Raw genomic sequence first — 23,603 nt, forward strand, 5'->3', positions numbered from 1 at the left:
TACCCCGGAGGGGAAGGTGGTTTCCCTACTTCCAATGGGTCTGATCTGAGAGACAGGCCGCAGTCTGGACAGGATAGTTATCACTGCAACTCTTTAAAAACAAAGGATCTTTGTAATATACGTTTCACGTTTCATCATATTACAAGAGATTCTGATAAAGTGAGCCACGGATATTGCGGTGGAAGCTGTTTTCACCTACCCTCTTCCTGTAGAGAGAGGAAAAAGGCGTGACATTGGCACTGCCTTGGTTTCAACCATAGAGAATGATAGAGAAAACATCCTTATATAATTAGTTATAGTTATATTATGGCTTCTGTAAGTGCATGGGAAACGCCAATGAGGCAATCTCCATTTTGAAGAAGTCCATTTATTTTTTATTTTTAGGATTGGCTGATCCCTACTGGTGAGCCAATGAGGTTGAAATTGAAATGGTGGAAGCCCTCAATGGTGCTGCGCATTTTGACGACAGCCTTTTTGCCACTAGAGACCTCTACCATTGTCTATGGTTTGAACAATTCTGACTGCAGAGAGGGGGACGCGGAGACGCGCGTCGTACCGTCGATAGCCTTATTAGCATAGCCGAGCATACGCCACGATACACATGCTGGGGCAACGAACAGTGAAGACACTACAGACAGACCGGACAATACCGACAACTTAAAGGATACAATAATGCCGAGCCGTCCACCCCGCGACTAGGCTGGACGGCTAGCGGTGCATCTCTGAGAGACGCTGAGGGAAACGACAGGGGTATCTTCCCATTTCCACGTTTACATTTGTCCTCACTCTCTGTTGTGTGTTCTTTGGACATGTCCTCGCTAAATATAGACTACGACGAAGACCAGAGATGGGTTCCTACACACGTCCAGGTCACCGTTCTGCGGGGCAGGGGCTTGCGGGCGAAGGGCAAACACGGTACCAGCGACGTCTACACCATTATCCAGGTGGGCAAGGAGAAATACTCCACTTGTGTTCTGGAAAAGACCACTGTTCCCGAATGGAAGGAGGAATGTTCTTTCGAGTTGTTACCGGGTGTTCTGGAGCAGGTTGGGGACGGGGGCGCATACCCCCCCGGGAGCAGCGACTTGGTCCTGACGGTGATGCACCGGGCGCTCATGGGACTGGACGTGTTTCTGGGTCAAGCCGTGATCCCTCTGGATAAGGTGTTTCAGGACAGAATATGCATGAAAAACGAGTAGGTTTCATTTTTTTGAGGTTTGAAGTATTTTCGCTGTATATTCCATTTGATTTCAGCGCTTCAGGGAGACGAGAGAACACCGGCCCTGTCCTGCATGGTGGTCTGTTCTAGAAACAGTCTCGCAGTGTTTCAAAGAGAGAGATTTTTTTAAACTCCCAAAGCCTTACATTGTACGACAACATTAGTAAACTTTACCTTTCTTTTAATGGGGTTTAGAGGGTTTATTCTAAAGTTGACTTCTATAAACACAACAACTGTCAGATCATTCTGCAGTTTCAACCCAGGGCCTCTGCACTACCAGACACGCCCTCTACATGCAGCCAGACATCACAACTAGTTTGTCAAACAGACTATGAAGAGGGGACTATGCTATTTGATAGCCATTCTAGACAGCTGTGTTATTACTTTTCAGGCTGTGTAAGGCTACAAGAGGTTAACCTACAGAGCTGGGCTATGATGAGGGAGGTTAGCCTAGAGAGCTGGGCTATGATGAGGGAGGTTAGTCTATAGAGCTGGGCTATGATGAGGGAGGTTAGCCTACAGAGCTGGGCTATAATGAGGGAGGTTAGTCTACAGAGCTGGGCTATAATGAGGGAGGTTAGTCTACAGAGCTGGGCTATGATGACGGAGGTTAGCCTACAGAGCTGGACTATGATGAGGGAGGTTAGCCTACAGAGCTGGGCTATGATGAGGGAGGTTAGCCTACAGAGCTGGGCTATGATGAGGGAGGTTAGCCTACAGAGCTGGACTATGATGAGGGAGGTTAGCCTACAGAGCTGGGCTATGATGAGGGAGGTTAGCCTACAGAGCTGGGCTATGATGAGGGAGGTTAGCCTACAGAGCTGGGCTGAGGGAGGTTAGCCTATAGAGCTGGGCTGAGGGAGGTTAGCCTACAGAGATGGCCTATGATGAGGGATGTTAGCCTACAGAGCTGGGCTATGATGAGGGAGGTTAGCCTAGAGAGCTGGGCTATGATGAGGGAGGTTAGCCTATAGAGCTTGGCTGAGGGAGGTTAGCCTACAGAGCTGGGCTATGATGAGGGAGGTTAGTCTACAGAGCTGGGCTATAATGAGGGATGTTAGCCTACAGAGCTGGGCTATGATGAGGGAGGTTAGCCTACAGAGCTTAGGGCTAGATGAGGGCTAGGCTTATAGCCTACAGAGCTGGACTATGATGAGGGAGGTTAGCCTACAGAGCTGGGCTATGACGAGGGAGGTTAGCCTACAGAGCTGGCCTATGATGAGGGAGGTATAGGCTGGGCTATAATGAGGGATGTTAGCCTCCAGAGCTGGGCTATGATGAGGGAGGATAGCCTATAGAGCTGGGCTATGATGAGGGAGAATAGCCTATTAAGCTGGGCTATGATGAGGGAGGTTAGCCTACAGAGCTGGGCTATGATGAGGGAGGTTAGCCTACAGAGCTGGGCTATAATGAGGGATGTTAGCCTACAGAGCTGGGCTATGATGAGGGAGGTTAGCCTACAGAGCTGGGCTATGATGAGGGAGGTTAGCCTACAGAGCTGGGCTATGATGAGGGAGGTTAGCCTACAGAGCTGGGCTATGATGAGGGAGGTTAGCCTACAGAGCTGGGCTATAATGAGGGATGTTAGCCTACAGAGCTGGGCTATGATGAGGGAGGTTAGCCTACAGAGCTGGGCTATGATGAGGGAGGTTAGTCTACAGAGCTGGGCTATGATACAGGGAGATGTTAATGCCTATAGAGCTGGGCTATAATGAGGGATGTTAGCCTAATCAGAGCTGGGCTATAATGAGGGAGGTTAGCCTACAGAGCTGGGCAATGATGAGGAGGTTAGTCTATATACAGAGCTGGGCTATGATGAGGGAGGTTAGCCTACAGAGCTGGGCTATGATGAGGGAGGTTAGCCTACAGAGCTGGGCTATGATGAGGGAGGTTAGTCTACAGAACTCAAATCAAATTTTATTTGTCAATTCCCATACACATGGTTTGAGTCAGATGTTAATGCCACTCAATGTTAGTGTGGCTGTTTAAAGTGCTTGTGCTTCTTTTCAGTTCCGACAATGCAGTAATAACCAACAAGTAATCTAACTAACAATTCCTAATCTACTGGGTTAGCCTACAGAGCTTATACACAGTGTAATGGGGATAAAGAATATGTACAGAACTGGATGATGAGTGTTAGTGATGGTACAGAGCAGCATAGGCAAGATACAGTAGATGGTATGATGAGTACCTATTAATCTGGTATATACATGTGAGATGAGTATGATAAACAAAGCTGGGCGTAGTTAAAGTGGCTATGATACATGTATTACATATGATGGATTAGCCTACAGTCGATGATATAGAGTACAGTATATGAGGTATGCATATGAGATGAATAATGTTAGGGTAAGAGCTAACATTATGTAGGTAGCATTGTTTAAAGTGGCTAGTGATATATTTACAACATTTCCTATAGAGCTGGGTTATCAATTCCCATTATTAAAGTGGCTGGAGTTGAGTCAGTGTCAGGGCTAGGCAGATAGCCACTCAATGTTAGTGGTGGCTGTTTAACAGTCTGATGGCCTTGAGATAGAAGCTGTTTTTCAGTCTACAGTGCTTGGCTATGATGAGGGAGGGGCTATGATGAGGGAGGTTAGCCTACAGAGCTGGCCTATGATGAGGGAGGTTAGCCTACAGAGCTGGCCTATGATGAGGGAGGTTAGCCTACAGAGCTGGGCTATGATGAGGGAGGTTAGCCTACAGAGCTGGGCTATGATGAGGGAGGTTAGCCTACAGAGCTGATGGCTTATGATGATGGGAGGTTAGCCTACAGAGCTGGGCTATGATGAGGGATGTTAGCCTACAGAGCTGGGCTAGGCTACATGACGTTAGCCTACAGAGCTAGGCTACATGATGTTAGCCTATAGAGCTGGGTTAGGCTACAGGAGGTTAGCCTACAGAACTGGGCTATGATGAGGGAGGTTAGGCTACAGGAGGTTAGCCTCCAGAGCTGGGCTAGGCTACATGATAGCCTATAGAGCTGGGCTATGATGAGAGGTTAGCCTGTAGAGCTGGGCTATGATGAGGGATGTTAGCCTACAGAGCTGGGCTAGGCTACATGACGTTAGCCTACAGAGCTAGGCTACATGATGTTAGCCTATAGAGCTGGGCTATAATGAGGGAGGTTAGCCTACAGAGCTGGACTATAATGAGGGAGGTTAGGCTACAGGAGCGTAGCCTACAGAGCTGGGCTATGATGAGGGATGTTAGCCTACAGAGCTGGGCTATGATGAGGGAGGTTAGCCTATAGAGCTGGGCTATGATGAGGGAGGTTAGCCTAGAGAGCTGGGCTATGATGAGGGAGGTTAGCCTACAGAGCTGGGCTATGATGAGGGAGGTTAGCCTAGAGAGCTGGGCTATGATGAGGGAGGTTAGCCTAGAGAGCTGGGCTATAATGAGGGAGGTTAGCCTACAGAGCTGGACTATAATGAGGGAGGTTAGCCTCCAGAGCTGGGCTATGATGAGGGAGGTTAGCCTACAGAGTTGGACTATAATGAGGGAGGTTAGGCTACAGGAGGGTAGCCTACAGAGCTGGGCTATGATGAGGGAGGTTAGCCTTTGGAGCTGGGCTATAATGAGGGAGGTTAGCCTCCAGAGCTGGGCTATAATGAGGGAGGTTAGCCTTTGGAGCTGGGCTATAATGAGGGAGGTTAGCCTCCAGAGCTGGACTATAATGAGGGAGGTTAGCCTACAGAGCTGGACTATAATGAGGGAGGTTAGCCTCCAGAGCTGGGCTGAAGGTGGTCTGCTTTTCTTACCGGAAATGTGGTCCTAATTCTGTTCTATGCAGAGAGTAATTCTAAATTCCAGAGGTGGAATAACATGTTATTCTCTGTAGTCTGTATTGTGGCCCCAGGCAGGACTACGGCAGGATGTGAAATTACTGGGGATTAGAGTTTGTCCCAGTTCTCAGTATAATCCACTGGTCTCATGGCCTGAAAGCTCTGATTGGCATCCCAAATGGCACGCTATTTAGTTTATAGTGAAATACTGTTGACCAGGGCCCGTGGGGGGTGGGGCCTGACCAGGGCCCGTGGGGGGTGGAGCCTGACCAGGACCTGTGGGGGGTGGAGCCTGACCAGGACCCGTGGGGGGGATGGAGCCTGACCAGGGTCTGTGGGGGGTGGGAGGAGTGGGGGGTGGACCTGACCAGGGCCCGTAGGGGGTGGAGCCTGACCAGGACCAGTGGGGGGTGGGAGGGGTGGGGGGTGGAGCCTGTCCAGGGCCCGTGGGGGGGATGGATCCTCTGTGTTGTTGGAGCCTATTTACAACATAGTGTTGTTGTAAAGCCTATCCTTCCTTCCACGGATCACAGACAGAGTGCTGTAGTTTAGTGATGAACAGCGAAGAACTCCCTCTATGAACATTCCAGTAATATTGTCACCTCCCATTCAGTTATTTGTGCTCAGGCCTGTCATATCAGCTGTCCACTGTTTGAGGAGTTTTGGTCACTAATTTAGGAGACCATTCGTTGTGAAAAGCTAACGTCTTGTATTTGACATGTCATTGACTACACACCGATGGACTTTAAGATAAATATGTAGACAAACCTTTTATACAGTAGTCTGTCAGGCTGGTATCTGGGTAGCAGTGTCTCTTTCTGCATATGTTAACATATGAAGGATATCTGAATGATGAGGGGAAACCTCTCTCTTTCTCGTCCCTTCAGTCTGTCTGTCCTTGTAAACAACATTACAGAATGTGTAGGCTGTACCATTTACCACAACTGGAGATGAAATGTAGCCTGGTCCGGGATCTGTTTGTGCTCATTGTGATTTGGGAATCACAATTGGCCCAGCGTCGTCCTGGTTTGGCCTGGGGTAGGCCGTCATTGTAAATAAGAATGTGTTCTTGACTGACTTGCCTAGTTAAATAAAAATAAAACATGTCACGTTTGGCATGACAATCAGTAATAGACTGGCATTCAGGCTACATGAAATGGCAAGAGAGGATAATCCTAAAGAGTTTAATGAGAGGTCAGTTGTCATTGTCGTGCATAGACGTAGTGACGACCCGGGCCTGTCTCATACTATTAGGTGATAGACGTAGTGACGACCCGGGTCTGTCTCATACTATTAGGTGATAGACGTAGTGACGACCCGGGCCTGTCTCATACTATTAGGTGATAGACGTAGTGACGACCCGGGCCTGTCTCATACTATTAGGTGATAGACGTAGTGAAGACCCGGGTCTGTCTCATACTATTAGATGATAGACGTAGTGACGACCCGGGCCTGTCTCATACTATTAGGTGATAGACGTAGTGACCCCGGGCCTGTCTCATACTATTAGGTGATAGACGTAGTGACGACCCGGGCCTGTCTCATACTATTAGGTGATAGACATAGTGACGACCCGGGCCTGTCTCATACTATTAGGTGATAGACGTAGTGACGACCCGGGCCTGTCTCATACTATTAGGTGATAGACGTAGTGACGACCCGGGCCTGTCTCATACTATTAGGTGATAGACGTAGTGACGACCCGGGCCTGTCTCATACTATTAGGTGATAGACGTAGTGACGACCCGGGCCTGTCTCATACTATTAGGTGATAGACGTAGTGACGACCGGGCCTGTCTCATACTATTAGGTGATAGACGTTGATACGATGTCTCATACTATTAGGTGATAGATGTTGTAGTGACGACCCGGGCCTGCCTCATACTATTAGGTGATAGACGGTGAAGTGACGACCCGGGCCTGCCTCATACTATTAGGTGATAGACGTAGTGACGACCCGGTCCTGTCTCATACTATTAGGTGATAGACGTAGTGACGACCCGGGCCTGTCTCATACTATTAGGTGATAGACGTAGTGACGACCCGGGCCTGTCTCATACTATTAGGTGATAAACATTGTAGTGACGACCCGGTCCTGTCTCATACTATTAGGTGATAGACGTTGTAGTGACGACCCGGGCCTGTCTCATACTATTAGGTGATATAAAGTGGTTTAACATGTTTTATTTTTTATAACTATTCAGACTCTTTGCTATGAGATTCAAAGTTGAGCTCAGGTGCATCCTGCTTCCATTGATCATCCTTGAAATGTTTCTACAGCTTGATTGGAGTCCACCTGTGGTAAATTCAATTGATTGGACATGATTTGGAAGATGGAAGGAATAGAGCTCCAAGACAGGATTGTGTTGACGCACAGATCTGGGGAAGAGTACCAAAACATTTCTGCAGCATTGAAGGTCTCATTGCCCTCCATCATTCTTAAATGGAAGAAGTTTGGAACCACCAAGACTTCCTAGAGTTGGCCGTCCGGCCAAACTGAGTAATTGGTTGAAGGGTCTTTGTCAGGGAAGTGACCCAGAACTTGATGGTCACTCTGACAGAGCTCCAGAGTTCCTCTGTGGAGATGGGAGAACCTTCCAGAAGGACTACCATGTCTGCAGCACTCCACCAATCAGGCCTTTATGGTAGAGTGGCCAGACGGAAGCCACTCCTCAGTAAAAGGCACATGACAGCCCACTTGGAGTTTTCCAAAAGGCACCTAAAGGACTCTCAGACAATGAGAAACGAGATTCTCTGGTCTGATGTAACCAAGATTGAACTCTTTAGCCTGAATGCCAAGCGTCACATCTGGAGGAAACCTGGCACCATCCCTACAGTGAAGCATGTTGGTGGCGGAAAAATGCTGTGGGGATGTTTTTCAGCAGCAGGGACTGGGACACTAGTCAGGATCGAGGGAAAGATGAACAGAGCAAAGTACAGAGAGATCCTTGATGGAAAAACTACCTTCCAACAGGACAACGAACCTAAGCACACAGCCAAGACAGCGCAGAATTGGCTTCGGGTCAAGTCTCTGAATGTGCTTGAGTTTGCTCAGCCAGAGCCCGGACTTGAACCCAATCGGACATCTCTGGAGAGACCTGAAAATAGCTGTGCAGCGACGCTCCCCATCTAACCTGACAGAGCTTGAGAGGATCTGCAGAGAAGCATGGGAGAAATTCCCCAAATGCAGGTGTGCCAAGCTTGTAGCATCATACCGGGGGAGGCAGGGTAGCCTAGTGGTTAGAGTGCTGGGCTAGTAACCAAAAGGTTGCAAGATCAAATCCCCGAGCTGTCATTCTGCCCCGGGAACAAGGCAGTTAACCCAGTGTTCCCCGGTAGGCGGTCATTGAAAATAAGAATTTGTTCTTAACTGACTAGTTAAATAAAGGTATACTACCAAAGAAGATTCGAGGATGTAATCGCTGCCAAAGGTGCTTCAACAAGTACTGGATACTAATGTGATATTTCAGTTTTATTGTATTTAGTATTTTACAGCTTTTTTCTCCCCAATTTAATGATATCCAATTCGTAGTTATAGTCTTGTCTCATCGCTGCAACTCCCGTGCGAACGCGGGAGAGACGAAGGTCGAGAGCCAACACGTCCTCCGAAACACGACCCAACCTAGCCGCACTGTTTCTTGACACAATGCCCACTTAACCATGAAGCCAGCCGCACCAATGTGTCGGAGGAAACACCGTACACCTGGCGACTGTCAGCGTGCATTGTGCCTGGCCCACCACAGCAGTCACTAGTGCGCGATGGGACAGGGACATCCCTGCCGGCCAAACCCTCCTCTAACCCGAATGACTCTTGGCCAATTGTGCGCCGCCCCATGTGTCTCCTGGTCGCGGCCAGCTGAGACAGAGCCTGGGCTCGAACCCAGAATCTCTAGTGGCACAGCTTTAGCTGCAAAGATTTCTAAAACAATTTTTGCTTTGTCATTATGGGGTATTGTGATGTCATTATGTGGTATTGTGATGTCATTGTGGGGTATTGTGATGTCATTATGGGGAACTGTGATGTCATTATGGGGTATTGTGTGTAGATTATTGAGGATCTTTATTTATTTAATCCATTTTAGAATAAGGCTGTAACGTAACAAATGTTGTAAAGGTCAAGGGGTCTGAATACTTTCTGAATACGCTGTATATTCTAGATATGATATGATATGTGTTCCTTCATATAGATTGATGGTGCGCATTTCAGGGAATGATGACCGAGGCGTGCCTGGAGGCAGCTCTGCCAAAGACCTGTCACTTAACTATTTCTGATATTTATAAAGCCCTTACAGAGGAGGAGGGGCTTAGTATAGCTCAGCCTCTGTTGGGCACTGGGACATACTGTATATTCCAGTCATCCATCTCTAGTCATGTATCTCTAGTCATATCTCTATTCAGCTCTAGTTATCCATTTTTAGTCATAACTCTATTCAGCTCTAGTCATCCATCTCTAGTCATCCATCTCTAGTCATGCATCTCTATCCATCTCTAGTCATTAATCTCGATCTCCAGTCATCTATCTCTCTTCAGCTCTAGTCATGCATCTCTATCCATCTCTAGTCATCTCTAGTCATCTCTATCCATCTCTAGTCATCTCTAGTCATCTCTATCCATCTCTAGTCATCTCTATTCATCCATCTCTGTGCTGTAGATGGTTTAGAGCAAGGCTCTACAACTAGATTTAGCCACGGGTGGCTGGAACCTAATTATATATTTATTTTTACTCGATCACATTCAGAACCAATCAAAAGTTTGGACACACTTACTCAGTCAAGGGTTTTTCTTTATTTTTACTATTTTCTACATTGTAGAATAATAGTGAAAACATCAGAACTATGAAACAACACATATGGAATCATGTAGAAACCAAAAAAGTGTTAAACAATAACCAATCAAGTGTTACAATATATTTTATATTTGAGATTCTTCAAAGTAGCCACCCTTTGTCTTGATGACAGCTTTGCACACTCTTGACATTCTCTCAAACAGCTTTTACATTATTTTTCCTTCATATTTTCAAACAGTCCATTTATATTTTCCAACGGGGCTATACATTTGTGTGAGTTTTATTTTCTCTCGCCTGAGTAGCCTCGTTTCACTGCCAAAAATACAAATTAAACCATTTAGTGTTTAGCAAAAAATAGCTTTGTCAAATACAGGTAGCCTAGTCAAATAATTAACATCCAATCACATTAACCGTTACTCTCTCGTGGGAATTCCACTAACGGCCCGTATGTAGCCAAATGTAGCTGATGCTCATGTTTGTATCTGTACTGATGGAGCAAAAGCCATGGCAGGGAGACAGTAGAGTGGTAACGCGCGTGCAAGCAGCTGCTCCCGGCGCCACTTGGGTACACTCCAGCATCCAAGCAGCTGCTCCACCGGCGCCTGCACTTGGCATCCACCAAGAGGCTCTTGGGTACACATCCACTGAGAGGCTCCAGCATCCACCAAGAGGCTCTTGGGTACACTGCAGCATCACCGAGAGGCTCTTGGGTACACTGCAACATCCACTGAGAGGCTCTTGGGTACACTGCAGCATCCACCAAGAGGCTCTTGGGTACATCCACTGAGAGGCTCTTGGCATCCACCGAGACTTCTTGGGTACACTGCAGCATCCACCGAGAGGCTCTTGGGTACACTGCAACATCCACCGAGAGGCTCTTGGGTACACTGCAACATCCACCGAGAGGCTCTTGGGTACACTGCAACATCCACTGAGAGGCTCTTGGGTAGACTGCAGCATCCACCAAGAGGCTCTTGGGTACACTGCAGCATCCACCGAGAGGCTCTTGGGTAGACTGCAGCATCCACCGAGAGGCTCTTGGGTATCAGCATCCACCTGAGAGGCTCTTGGGTACACTGCAGCATCCACTGAGAGGCTCTTGGGTACACTAGCATCCACCGCTCTTGGGTATCCATCCACTGAGAGGCTCTTGGGTACACTGCAGCATCCACCGAGAGGCTCTTGGGTGCAGCATCCACTGACTGCTGCATCCACTGAGAGGCTCTCCACTGGGTCTTGGGTCCACACTGCAGCATCCACTGAGAGGCTCTTGGGTCCCTAGAGGCTCTTGGGTACACTGCATCCACTCTTGGGTACACTGCAGCATCCACTGCTCTTGGGTCCACACTGCAGCATCCACTGAGAGGCTCTTGGGTACACTGCAGCATCCATCCACTGAGAGGCTCTTGGGTAGACATCCACCGAGAGGCTCTTGGGTACATCCATCCACTGAGAGGCTCTTGGGTACACTGCAGCATCCACTGAGAGGCTCTTGGGTACACTGCAGCATCCACCGAGAGGCTCTTGCATCTTGGGTCCACTGCACTGTCCACTGAGAGGCTCTTGGGTAGACTGCAGCATCCACCTAGAGGCTCTTGGGTACACTGCAGCATCCACCTAGAGGCTCTTGGGTACACTGCAGCATCCACTGAGAGGCTCTTGGGTAGACTGCAGCATCCCCCTAGAGGCTCTTGGGTACACTGCAGCATCCACTGAGAGGCTCTTGGGTACACTGCAGCATCCACCGAGAGGCTCTTGTTGCCAAGGGAAGCATCCACTGCTCTTGGGTACACTGCAGCATCCACTGAAACACTGCAGCATCCACTGAGAGGCTCTTGGGTCCACTACAGTGAAACTGATCTTGGGTCCACTGCAGCATCCACTGAGAGGCTCTTGTTGCCAAGGGAATGCCTGACAGCTTGAAAGACGTTTTGGACACTACAGTGAAAATGGTTCACTTTGTTAAAGCAAGGCCCCTGAACTCTGGTGTATTTTCTGCACAATGCGATGATATGGGCAGTGACCACGTAACGCTTTTACAACATACAGAAGTGTGCTGGTTGTCAAGGGGCAAAGTATTGACACATTCTTTAAAGCTGAGACGAGCTTATTGTTTTCTATACTGACCATCATTTTCACTTGTCTGACCGCTTGTGTTGGACTAGTAACCGAAAGGTTGCAAGATCAAATCCCAGAGCTGACAAGGTAAAAATCTGTTGTTCTGCCCCTGAACAAGGCAGTTAACCCGCTGTTCCTAGGCCGTCATTGTAAATAAGAATTTGTTCTTAACTGACTAGCCTAGTTAAATAAAGGTCAAATTTACAGATTCTTTTTAAAATTGAGAGACAAGCTTAAATGTTCTATACTGACCATAATTTTCACTTGTCTGACCGCTTGCATGATGACGAGTTTCTCACACGACTGGCCTATCTGGGTGATGTTTTTGATGATCTGAATCTAGGATTACAGAGACTCTCCACAACAATATTCAATGTGCAGGACAAACTTGAGGCAATGATTAATAAGTTGGAGCTTTGTCTGTATTAACAAGGACAACACACAGGTCTTTACATCATTGTATGATTTGTGTTGTTGTTTTTGCGTGCAAATTAACTTAATTTAATCAGAAGCCACTGCCAGATTTCCTGATAGGGCTGCGCTCAGAGTATCCTGCCTTGGCAAATCATGCTGTTAAGACACTGATGCCCTTTGCAACCATGTGCCTATGTGAGAGTGGATTCTCGGCCCTCACTAGCATGAAAACTAAATACCGGCACAGACTGTGTGGAAAATGATTTAAGACTGAGACTCTCTCCAATACAACCCAACATTGCAGAGTTATGTACATCCTTTCAAGCACACCCTTCTCATTAACCTGTGGTGAGTTATTCACAATTTTCTATGAACCAATAATGTTTTATATGTAATATGGTTAAATAAAGAGCTAAATGATTGATTATTGTTACTTGTGCCCTGGTCCTATAAGAGCTCCTTGTCACTTCCCACTAGCCGGGTTGTGCCAAACAAAATCACACTCATTCTTATGTTTAATAAGTGTGTGGCAGGCTTACAATGATGTCAAAACACAACATTTGAGAGTGTGCTGACCCTGGTGCTAGAGGGGGTACAGCTGGAGGTTGAATGTTTGAAGGGATACGGGGTATGAACAGTTTGGGAACCACTGGTTTAGAGAATAAGAGGGAGGAGGATGTTTTAGATGGTTTAGAGAATGAGGGAGAGGAGGATGTTGTAGATGGTTTATAGAATGAGGGAGAGGAGGAAGGAGGAGGATGTTGTAGATGGTTTATAGAATGAGGGAGAGGAGGAAGGAGGAGGATGTTGTAGATGGTTTATAGAATGAGGGAGAGGAGGAAGGAGGAGGATGTTGTAGATGGTTTATAGAATGAGGGAGGAGGAGGAAGGAGGGGGATGTTGTAGATGGTTTATAGGAGGAGGATGTTGTAGAAGGTTTATAGAATGAGGGAGATGAGGAAGGAGGAGGATGTTGTAGAAGGTTTATAGAATGAGGGAGAGGAGGAAGGAGGGGGATGTTGTAGATGGTTTATAGAATGAGGGAGAGGAGGAAGGAGGAGGATGTTGTAGATGGTTTATAGAAGGAGGGAGATGAGGAAGGAGGAGGATGTTGTAGATGGTTTATAGAATGAGGGAGAGGAGGAAGGAGGAGGATGTTGTAGATGGTTTATAGGAGGAGGATGGTGTAGATGGTTTACAGAATTAGGGAGGAGGAGGGAGGATGATGTTGTAGATGGTTTATAGAATGAGGGAGATTAGGACGGAGGAGGATGTTGTAGATGGTTTATAGGAGGAGGATGGTGTAGATGGTTTACAGAATTAGGGAGGAGGATGGTGTAGATGGTTTATAGGAGGAGGATGTTGTAGATGGTTTACAGAATTAGGGAGGAGGAGGGAGGATGATGTTGTAGATGGTTTACAGAATTAGGGAGGAGGAGGGAGGATGATGTTGTAGATGGTTTACAGAATTAGGGAGGAGGAGGGAGGATGATGTTGTAGATGTATGAGCTCTATATGCATCATGCAGAACAGAAAGATGCAATGTATCTTCACAGTGCAGGTTGAGGTCGAGAGAGATGTAGTTTATTAATCAATCCTGTCTGTCTGTCCTCCATTTCTAGACTGATAAACAACATGAATTAGCCTTTGCAATTAACTAGCCTGTCTTTTGAAAGACTTAACCACGAGACCATTACATGATACAATATAACTAACTATATTGTGAGAGTGGTGAACAGTAGTTAACAATTTGTATTTTTATAGAACCTTTATTTAACTAGGCAAGTCAGTGAAGGACAAATTCTTATTTATAATGACGGCCTACCCCGGCCAAACCTGGCCTGGGCCAATGGTGCGGCGCCCTGCGGGACGGCCGGCTGGGATACAGCCTGCATAGTAGTGGGGGAGGGGCTCTCATCGCATCCAGATGTGGAATGTGTTTCTCCTCCCATGTCCATTGTGGTTTCTGACTTTACAGCCTGTCCCGCTGAGGAGGCTGTAGTTTACAGCCTGTCCTGCTGAGGAGGCTATAGTTTACAGCCTGTCCTGCTGAGGAGGCTATAGTTTACAGGCTGTCCTGCTGAGGAGGCTATAGTTTACAGCCTGTCCTGCTGAGGAGGCTATAGTTTACAGCCTGTCCTGCTGAGGAGGCTATAGTTTACAGCCTGTCCTGCTGAGGAGGCTATAGTTTACAGCCTGTCCTGCTGAGGAGGCTATAGTTTACAGCCTGTCCTGCTGAGGAGGCTATAGTTTACAGCCTGTCCTGCTGAGGAGGCTTTAGTTTACAGCCTGTCCTGCTGAGGAGGCTATAGTTTACAGCCTGTCCTGCTGAGGAGGCTATAGTTTACAGCCTGTCCTGCTGAGGAGGCTTTAGTTTACAGCCTGTCCTGCTGAGGAGGCTATAGTTTACAGCCTGTCCTGCTCAGGAGGCTTTAGTTTACAGCCTGTCCTGCTGAGGAGGCTATAGTTTACAGCCTGTCCTGCTGAGGAGGCTATAGTTTACAGCCTGTCCTGCTGAGGAGGCTATAGTTTACAGCCTGTCCTGCTGAGGAGGCTATAGTTTACAGCCTGTCCTGCTGAGGAGGCTTTAGTTTACAGCCTGTCCTGCTGAGGAGGCTATAGTTTACAGCCTGTCCTGCTGAGGAGGCTATAGTTTACAGCCTGTCCTGCTGAGGAGGCCATAGTTTACAGCCTGTCCTGCTGAGGAGGCTATAGTTTACAGCCTGTCCTGCTGAGGAGGCTATAGTTTACAGCCTGTCCTGCTGAGGAGGCTATAGTTTACAGCCTGTCCTGCTGAGGAGGCTATAGTTTACAGCCTGTCCTGCTGAGGAGGCTATAGTTTACAGCCTGTCCTGCTGAGGAGGCTATAGTTTACAGCCTGTCCTGCTGAGGAAGCTTTAGTTTACAGCCTGTCCTGCTGAGGAGGCTATAGTTTACAGCCTGTCCTGCTGAGGAGGCTATAGTTTACAGCCTGTCCTGCTGAGGAGGCTATAGTTTACAGCCTGTCCCGCTGAGGAGGCTATAGTTTACAGCCTGTCCTGCTGAGGAGGCTATAGTTTACAGCCTGTCCTGCTGAGGAGGCTTTAGTTTACAGCCTGTCCTGCTGAGGAGGCTATAGTTTACAGCCTGTCCTGCTGAGGAGGCTATAGTTTACAGCCTGTCCTGCTGAGGAGGCTATAGTTTACAGCCTGTCCTGCTGAGGAGGCTATAGTTTACAGCCTGTCCTGCTGAGGAGGCTATAGTTTACAGCCTGTCCTGCTGAGGAGGCTTTAGTTTACAGCCTGTCCTGCTGAGGAGGCTATAGTTTACAGCCTGTCCTGCTGAGGAGGCTGTAGTTTACAGCCTGTCCTGCTGAGGAGGCTGTAGTTTACAGCCTGTCCTGCTGAGGAGGCTATAGTTTACAGCCTGTCCTGCTGAGGAGGCTATAGTTTACAGCCTGTCCTGCTGAGGAGGCTATAGTTTACAGCCTGTCCTGCTGAGGAGGCTATAGTTTACAGCCTGTCCTGCTGAGGAGGCTATAGTTTACAGCCTGTCCTGCTGAGGAGGCTATAGTTTACAGCCTGTCCTGCTGAGGAGGCTATAGTTTACAGCCTGTCCTGCTGAGGAGGCTATAGTTTACAGCCTGTCCTGCTGAGGAGGCTATAGTTTACAGCCTGTCCTGCTGAGGAGGCTATAGTTTACAGCCTGTCCTGCTGAGGAGGCTATAGTTTACAGCCTGTCCTGCTGAGGAGGCTATAGTTTACAGCCTGTCCTGCTGAGGAGGCTATAGTTTACAGCCTGTCCTGCTGAGGAGGCTATAGTTTACAGCCTGTCCTGCTGAGGAGACTATAGTTTACAGCCTGTCCTGCTGAGGAGGCTATAGTTTACAGCCTGTCCTGCTGAGGAGACTATAGTTTACAGCCTGTCCTGCTGAGGAGGCTATAGTTTACAGCCTGTCCTGCTGAGGAGGCTATAGTTTACAGCCTGTCCTGCTGAGGAGGCTATAGTTTACAGCCTGTCCTGCTGAGGAGGCTATAGTTTACAGCCTGTCCTGCTGAGGAGGCTTTAGTTTACAGCCTGTCCTGCTGAGGAGGCTTTAGTTTACAGCCTGTCCTGCTGAGGAGGCTATAGTTTACAGCCTGTCCTGCTGAGGAGGCTATAGTTTACAGCCTGTCCTGCTGAGGAGGCTATAGTTTACAGCCTGTCCTGCTGAGGAGGCTATAGTTTACAGCCTGTCCTGCTGAGGAGGCTATAGTTTACAGCCTGTCCTGCTGAGGAGGCTATAGTTTACAGCCTGTCCTGCTGAGGAGGCTTTAGTTTACAGCCTGTCCTGCTGAGGAGACTATAGTTTACAGCCTGTCCTGCTGAGGAGGCTATAGTTTACAGCCTGTCCTGCTGAGGAGGCTATAGTTTACAGCCTGTCCTGCTGAGGAGGCTATAGTTTACAGCCTGTCCTGCTGAGGAGGCTATAGTTTACAGCCTGTCCTGCTGAGGAGGCTATAGTTTACAGCCTGTCCTGCTGAGGAGGCTTTAGTTTACAGCCTGTCCTGCTGAGGAGGCTATAGTTTACAGCCTGTCCTGCTGAGGAGGCTATAGTTTACAGCCTGTCCTGCTGAGGAGGCTATAGTTTACAGCCTGTCCTGCTGAGGAGGCTTTAGTTTACAGCCTGTCCTGCTGAGGAGGCTATAGTTTACAGCCTGTCCTGCTGAGGAGGCTATAGTTTACAGCCTGTCCTGCTGAGGAGGCTATAGTTTACAGCCTGTCCTGCTGAGGAGGCTATAGTTTACAGCCTGTCCTGCTGAGGAGGCTATAGTTTACAGCCTGTCCTGCTGAGGAGGCTATAGTTTACAGCCTGTCCTGCTGAGGAGGCTATAGTTTACAGCCTGTCCTGCTGAGGAGGCTATAGTTTACAGCCTGTCCTGCTGAGGAGGCTATAGTTTACAGCCTGTCCTGCTGAGGAGGCTATAGTTTACAGCCTGTCCTGCTGAGGAGGCTATAGTTTACAGCCTGTCCTGCTGAGGAGGCTTTAGTTTACAGCCTGTCCTGCTGAGGAGGCTTTAGTTTACAGCCTGTCCTGCTGAGGAGGCTATAGTTTACAGCCTGTCCTGCTGAGGAGGCTATAGTTTACAGCCTGTCCTGCTGAGGAGGCTATAGTTTACAGCCTGTCCTGCTGAGGAGGCTATAGTTTACAGCCTGTCCTGCTGAGGAGGCTTTAGTTTACAGCCTGTCCTGCTGAGGAGGCTATAGTTTACAGCCTGTCCTGCTGAGGAGGCTATAGTTTACAGCCTGTCCTGCTGAGGAGGCTATAGTTTACAGCCTGTCCTGCTGAGGAGGCTATAGTTTACAGCCTGTCCTGCTGAGGAGGCTTTAGTTTACAGCCTGTCCTGCTGAGGAGGCTATAGTTTACAGCCTGTCCTGCTGAGGAGGCTATAGTTTACAGCCTGTCCTGCTGAGGAGACTATAGTTTACAGCCTGTCCTGCTGAGGAGGCTTTAGTTTACAGCCTGTCCTGCTGAGGAGGCTATAGTTTACAGCCTGTCCTGCTGAGGAGGCTATAGTTTACAGCCTGTCCTGCTGAGGAGGCTATAGTTTACAGCCTGTCCTGCTGAGGAGGCTTTAGTTTACAGCCTGTCCTGCTGAGGAGGCTATAGTTTACAGCCTGTCCTGCTGAGGAGGCTATAGTTTACAGCCTGTCCTGCTGAGGAGGCTATAGTTTACAGCCTGTCCTGCTGAGGAGGCTATAGTTTACAGCCTGTCCTGCTGAGGAGGCTATAGTTTACAGCCTGTCCTGCTGAGGAGGCTTTAGTTTACAGCCTGTCCTGCTGAGGAGGCTATAGTTTACAGCCTGTCCTGCTGAGGAGGCTATAGTTTACAGCCTGTCCTGCTGAGGAGGCTATAGTTTACAGCCTGTCCTGCTGAGGAGGCTATAGTTTACAGCCTGTCCTGCTGAGGAGGCTTTAGTTTACAGCCTGTCCTGCTGAGGAGGCTATAGTTTACAGCCTGTCCTGCTGAGGAGGCTATAGTTTACAGCCTGTCCTGCTGAGGAGGCTATAGTTTACAGCCTGTCCTGCTGAGGAGGCTATAGTTTACAGCCTGTCCTGCTGAGGAGGCTATAGTTTACAGCCTGTCCTGCTGAGGAGGCTATAGTTTACAGCCTGTCCTGCTGAGGAGGCTATAGTTTACAGCCTGTCCTGCTGAGGAGGCTATAGTTTACAGCCTGTCCTGCTGAGGAGGCTATAGTTTACAGCCTGTCCTGCTGAGGAGGCTATAGTTTACAGCCTGTCCTGCTGAGGAGGCTATAGTTTACAGCCTGTCCTGCTGAGGAGGCTATAGTTTACAGCCTGTCCTGCTGAGGAGGCTATAGTTTACAGCCTGTCCTGCTGAGGAGGCTATAGTTTACAGCCTGTCCTGCTGAGGAGGCTATAGTTTACAGCCTGTCCTGCTGAGGAGGCTATAGTTTACAGCCTGTCCTGCTGAGGAGGCTATAGTTTACAGCCTGTCCTGCTGAGGAGGCTATAGTTTACAGCCTGTCCTGCTGAGGAGGCTATAGTTTACAGCCTGTCCTGCTGAGGAGGCTATAGTTTACAGCCTGTCCTGCTGAGGAGGCTATAGTTTACAGCCTGTCCTGCTGAGGAGGCTATAGTTTACAGCCTGTCCTGCTGAGGAGGCTATAGTTTACAGCCTGTCCTGCTGAGGAGGCTATAGTTTACAGCCTGTCCTGCTGAGGAGGCTATAGTTTACAGCCTGTCCTGCTGAGGAGGCTATAGTTTACAGCCTGTCCTGCTGAGGAGGCTATAGTTTACAGCCTGTCCTGCTGAGGAGGCTATAGTTTACAGCCTGTCCTGCTGAGGAGGCTATAGTTTACAGCCTGTCCTGCTGAGGAGGCTATAGTTTACAGCCTGTCCTGCTGAGGAGGCTATAGTTTACAGCCTGTCCTGCTGAGGAGGCTATAGTTTACAGCCTGTCCTGCTGAGGAGGCTATAGTTTACAGCCTGTCCTGCTGAGGAGGCTATAGTTTACAGCCTGTCCTGCTGAGAGGCTATAGTTTACAGCCTGTCCTGCTGAGGAGGCTATAGTTTACAGCCTGTCCTGCTGAGGAGGCTATAGTTTACAGCCTGTCCTGCTGAGGAGGCTATAGTTTACAGCCTGTCCTGCTGAGGAGGCTATAGTTTACAGCCTGTCCTGCTGAGGAGGCTATAGTTTACAGCCTGTCCTGCTGAGGAGGCTATAGTTTACAGCCTGTCCTGCTGAGGAGGCTATAGTTTACAGCCTGTCCTGCTGAGGAGGCTATAGTTTACAGCCTGTCCTGCTGAGGAGGCTATAGTTTACAGCCTGTCCTGCTGAGGAGGCTATAGTTTACAGCCTGTCCTGCTGAGGAGGCTATAGTTTACAGCCTGTCCTGCTGAGGAGGCTATAGTTTACAGCCTGTCCTGCTGAGGAGGCTATAGTTTACAGCCTGTCCTGCTGAGGAGGCTATAGTTTACAGCCTGTCCTGCTGAGGAGGCTATAGTTTACAGCCTGTCCTGCTGAGGAGGCTATAGTTTACAGCCTGTCCTGCTGAGGAGGCTATAGTTTACAGCCTGTCCTGCTGAGGAGGCTATAGTTTACAGCCTGTCCTGCTGAGGAGGCTATAGTTTACAGCCTGTCCTGCTGAGGAGGCTATAGTTTACAGCCTGTCCTGCTGAGGAGGCTTTAGTTTACAGCCTGTCCTGCTGAGGAGGCTATAGTTTACAGCCTGTCCTGCTGAGGAGGCTATAGTTTACAGCCTGTCCTGCTGAGGAGGCTATAGTTTACAGCCTGTCCTGCTGAGGAGGCTATAGTTTACAGCCTGTCCTGCTGAGGAGGCTATAGTTTACAGCCTGTCCTGCTGAGGAGGCTATAGTTTACAGCCTGTCCTGCTGAGGAGGCTATAGTTTACAGCCTGTCCTGCTGAGGAGGCTATAGTTTACAGCCTGTCCTGCTGAGGAGGCTATAGTTTACAGCCTGTCCTGCTGAGGAGGCTATAGTTTACAGCCTGTCCTGCTGAGGAGGCTATAGTTTACAGCCTGTCCTGCTGAGGAGGCTATAGTTTACAGCCTGTCCTGCTGAGGAGGCTATAGTTTACAGCCTGTCCTGCTGAGGAGGCTATAGTTTACAGCCTGTCCTGCTGAGGAGGCTATAGTTTACAGCCTGTCCTGCTGAGGAGGCTATAGTTTACAGCCTGTCCTGCTGAGGAGGCTATAGTTTACAGCCTGTCCTGCTGAGGAGGCTATAGTTTACAGCCTGTCCTGCTGAGGAGGCTATAGTTTACAGCCTGTCCTGCTGAGGAGGCTATAGTTTACAGCCTGTCCTGCTGAGGAGGCTATAGTTTACAGCCTGTCCTGCTGAGGAGGCTATAGTTTACAGCCTGTCCTGCTGAGGAGGCTATAGTTTACAGCCTGTCCTGCTGAGGAGGCTATAGTTTACAGCCTGTCCTGCTGAGGAGGCTATAGTTTACAGCCTGTCCTGCTGAGGAGGCTATAGTTTACAGCCTGTCCTGCTGAGGAGGCTATAGTTTACAGCCTGTCCTGCTGAGGAGGCTTTAGTTTACAGCCTGTCCTGCTGAGGAGGCTATAGTTTACAGCCTGTCCTGCTGAGGAGGCTATAGTTTACAGCCTGTCCTGCTGAGGAGGCTATAGTTTACAGCCTGTCCTGCTGAGGAGGCTATAGTTTACAGCCTGTCCTGCTGAGGAGGCTATAGTTTACAGCCTGTCCTGCTGAGGAGGCTATAGTTTACAGCCTGTCCTGCTGAGGAGGCTATAGTTTACAGCCTGTCCTGCTGAGGAGGCTATAGTTTACAGCCTGTCCTGCTGAGGAGGCTATAGTTTACAGCCTGTCCTGCTGAGGAGGCTATAGTTTACAGCCTGTCCTGCTGAGGAGGCTTTAGTTTACAGCCTGTCCTGCTGAGGAGGCTATAGTTTACAGCCTGTCCTGCTGAGGAGGCTATAGTTTACAGCCTGTCCTGCTGAGGAGGCTATAGTTTACAGCCTGTCCTGCTGAGGAGGCTATAGTTTACAGCCTGTCCTGCTGAGGAGGCTATAGTTTACAGCCTGTCCTGCTGAGGAGGCTATAGTTTACAGCCTGTCCTGCTGAGGAGGCTATAGTTTACAGCCTGTCCTGCTGAGGAGGCTATAGTTTACAGCCTGTCCTGCTGAGGAGGCTATAGTTTACAGCCTGTCCTGCTGAGGAGGCTATAGTTTACAGCCTGTCCTGCTGAGGAGGCTATAGTTTACAGCCTGTCCTGCTGAGGAGGCTATAGTTTACAGCCTGTCCTGCTGAGGAGGCTATAGTTTACAGCCTGTCCTGCTGAGGAGGCTATAGTTTACAGCCTGTCCTGCTGAGGAGGCTATAGTTTACAGCCTGTCCTGCTGAGGAGGCTATAGTTTACAGCCTGTCCTGCTGAGGAGGCTATAGTTTACAGCCTGTCCTGCTGAGGAGGCTATAGTTTACAGCCTGTCCCGCTGAGGAGGCTATAGTTTACAGCCTGTCCTGCTGAGGAGGCTATAGTTTACAGCCTGTCCTGCTGAGGAGGCTATAGTTTACAGCCTGTCCTGCTGAGGAGGCTATAGTTTACAGCCTGTCCTGCTGAGGAGGCTATAGTTTACAGCCTGTCCTGCTGAGGAGGCTATAGTTTACAGCCTGTCCTGCTGAGGAGGCTATAGTTTACAGCCTGTCCTGCTGAGGAGGCTATAGTTTACAGCCTGTCCCGCTGAGGAGGCTATAGTTTACAGCCTGTCCCGCTGAGGAGGCTTTAGTTTACAGCCTGTCCTGCTGAGGAGGCTTTAGTTTACAGCCTGTCCTGCTGAGGAGGCTATAGTTTACAGCCTGTCCTGCTGAGGAGGCTATAGTTTACAGCCTGTCCTGCTGAGGAGGCTATAGTTTACAGCCTGTCCTGCTGAGGAGGCTATAGTTTACAGCCTGTCCTGCTGAGGAGGCTATAGTTTACAGCCTGTCCTGCTGAGGAGGCTATAGTTTACAGCCTGTCCTGCTGAGGAGGCTATAGTTTACAGCCTGTCCTGCTGAGGAGGCTATAGTTTACAGCCTGTCCTGCTGAGGAGGCTATAGTTTACAGCCTGTCCTGCTGAGGAGGCTATAGTTTACAGCCTGTCCTGCTGAGGAGGCTATAGTTTACAGCCTGTCCTGCTGAGGAGGCTATAGTTTACAGCCTGTCCTGCTGAGGAGGCTATAGTTTACAGCCTGTCCTGCTGAGGAGGCTATAGTTTACAGCCTGTCCTGCTGAGGAGGCTATAGTTTACAGCCTGTCCTGCTGAGGAGGCTATAGTTTACAGCCTGTCCTGCTGAGGAGGCTATAGTTTACAGCCTGTCCTGCTGAGGAGGCTATAGTTTACAGCCTGTCCTGCTGAGGAGGCTATAGTTTACAGCCTGTCCTGCTGAGGAGGCTATAGTTTACAGCCTGTCCTGCTGAGGAGGCTTTTATACAGAGTGAGGTGGAAGCTGTCCTGTCTGACTGAACCTTTTACCCCTTGTCACTGCTGAAACTCTGAGGCCCCAGAGGAGTTGATACAATAATGCAAGTTTGCTGATGGCCAAGACCCAGTTGATAGTTAGTTTGCTGTGGCCAAGACCCAGTTGATAGTTATTTTGCTATGGGCCAGACCCAGTTGATAGTTTGTTTGCTGAGGGCCAGACCCAGTTGATAGTTTGCAGGCCTGTCCTGTTGATAGTTAGTTTGCTAGGGCCAGACCCAGTTGATAGTTAGTTTGCTATGGACCAGACCCAGTTGATAGTTAGTTTGCTATGGGCCAGACCCAGTTGATAGTTAGTTTGCTACAGGCTGTCCCATTTGATAGTTAGTTTGCTATGGGCCAGACCCAGTTGATAGTTAGTTTGCTATAGGCCAGACCCAGTTGATAGTTATTTTGCTATGGGCCAGACCCATTTGATAGTTAGTTTGCTATGGGCCAGACCCAGTTGATAGTTAGTTTGCTATAGGCCAGACCCAGTTGATAGTTAGTTTGCTATTGTCCAGACCCAGTGTATACTTAGTTTGCTATAGGCCAGACCCAGTTGATAGTTAGTTTGCTATAGGCCAGACCCAGTTGATAGTTAGTTTGCTATGGGCCAGACCCAGTTGATAGTTAGTTTGCTATTGTCCAGACCCAGTGTATACTTAGTTTGCTATAGGCCAGACCCAGTTGATAGTTAGTTTGCTATAGGCCAGACCCAGTTGATAGTTAGTTTGCTATGGGCCAGACCCAGTTGATAGTTAGTTTGCTATGGGCCAGACCCAGTTGATAGTTAGTTTGCTATGGGCCAGACCCAGT

General features: G+C 48.8%; 1 protein-coding gene across 3 annotated transcripts in view; it reads left to right on the forward strand.

Annotated features, from left to right (window-relative positions):
* Positions 1 to 493: 493 nt before the first annotated feature.
* rab11fip5a (RAB11 family interacting protein 5a (class I)) overlaps positions 494 to 23,603 on the forward strand; it is a 98,379-nt gene continuing 75,269 nt past the window's right edge. The window contains exon 1 of one of the 3 annotated variants that reach the window (XM_064928806.1): positions 494 to 1,195. In XM_064928806.1, coding sequence (XP_064784878.1) covers positions 810 to 1,195 — 386 coding nt within the window. In that variant the 5' untranslated portion in view covers positions 494 to 809. The remainder of the gene's footprint in view (positions 1,196 to 23,603) is intronic. The other 2 variants (XM_064928807.1, XM_064928808.1) reach the window with 2 other exon arrangements.

The sequence above is a fragment of the Oncorhynchus masou genome, chromosome 21 (assembly GCF_036934945.1).
Source record: "Oncorhynchus masou masou isolate Uvic2021 chromosome 21, UVic_Omas_1.1, whole genome shotgun sequence".
Classification (NCBI taxonomy): Eukaryota; Metazoa; Chordata; class Actinopteri; order Salmoniformes; family Salmonidae; genus Oncorhynchus; species Oncorhynchus masou.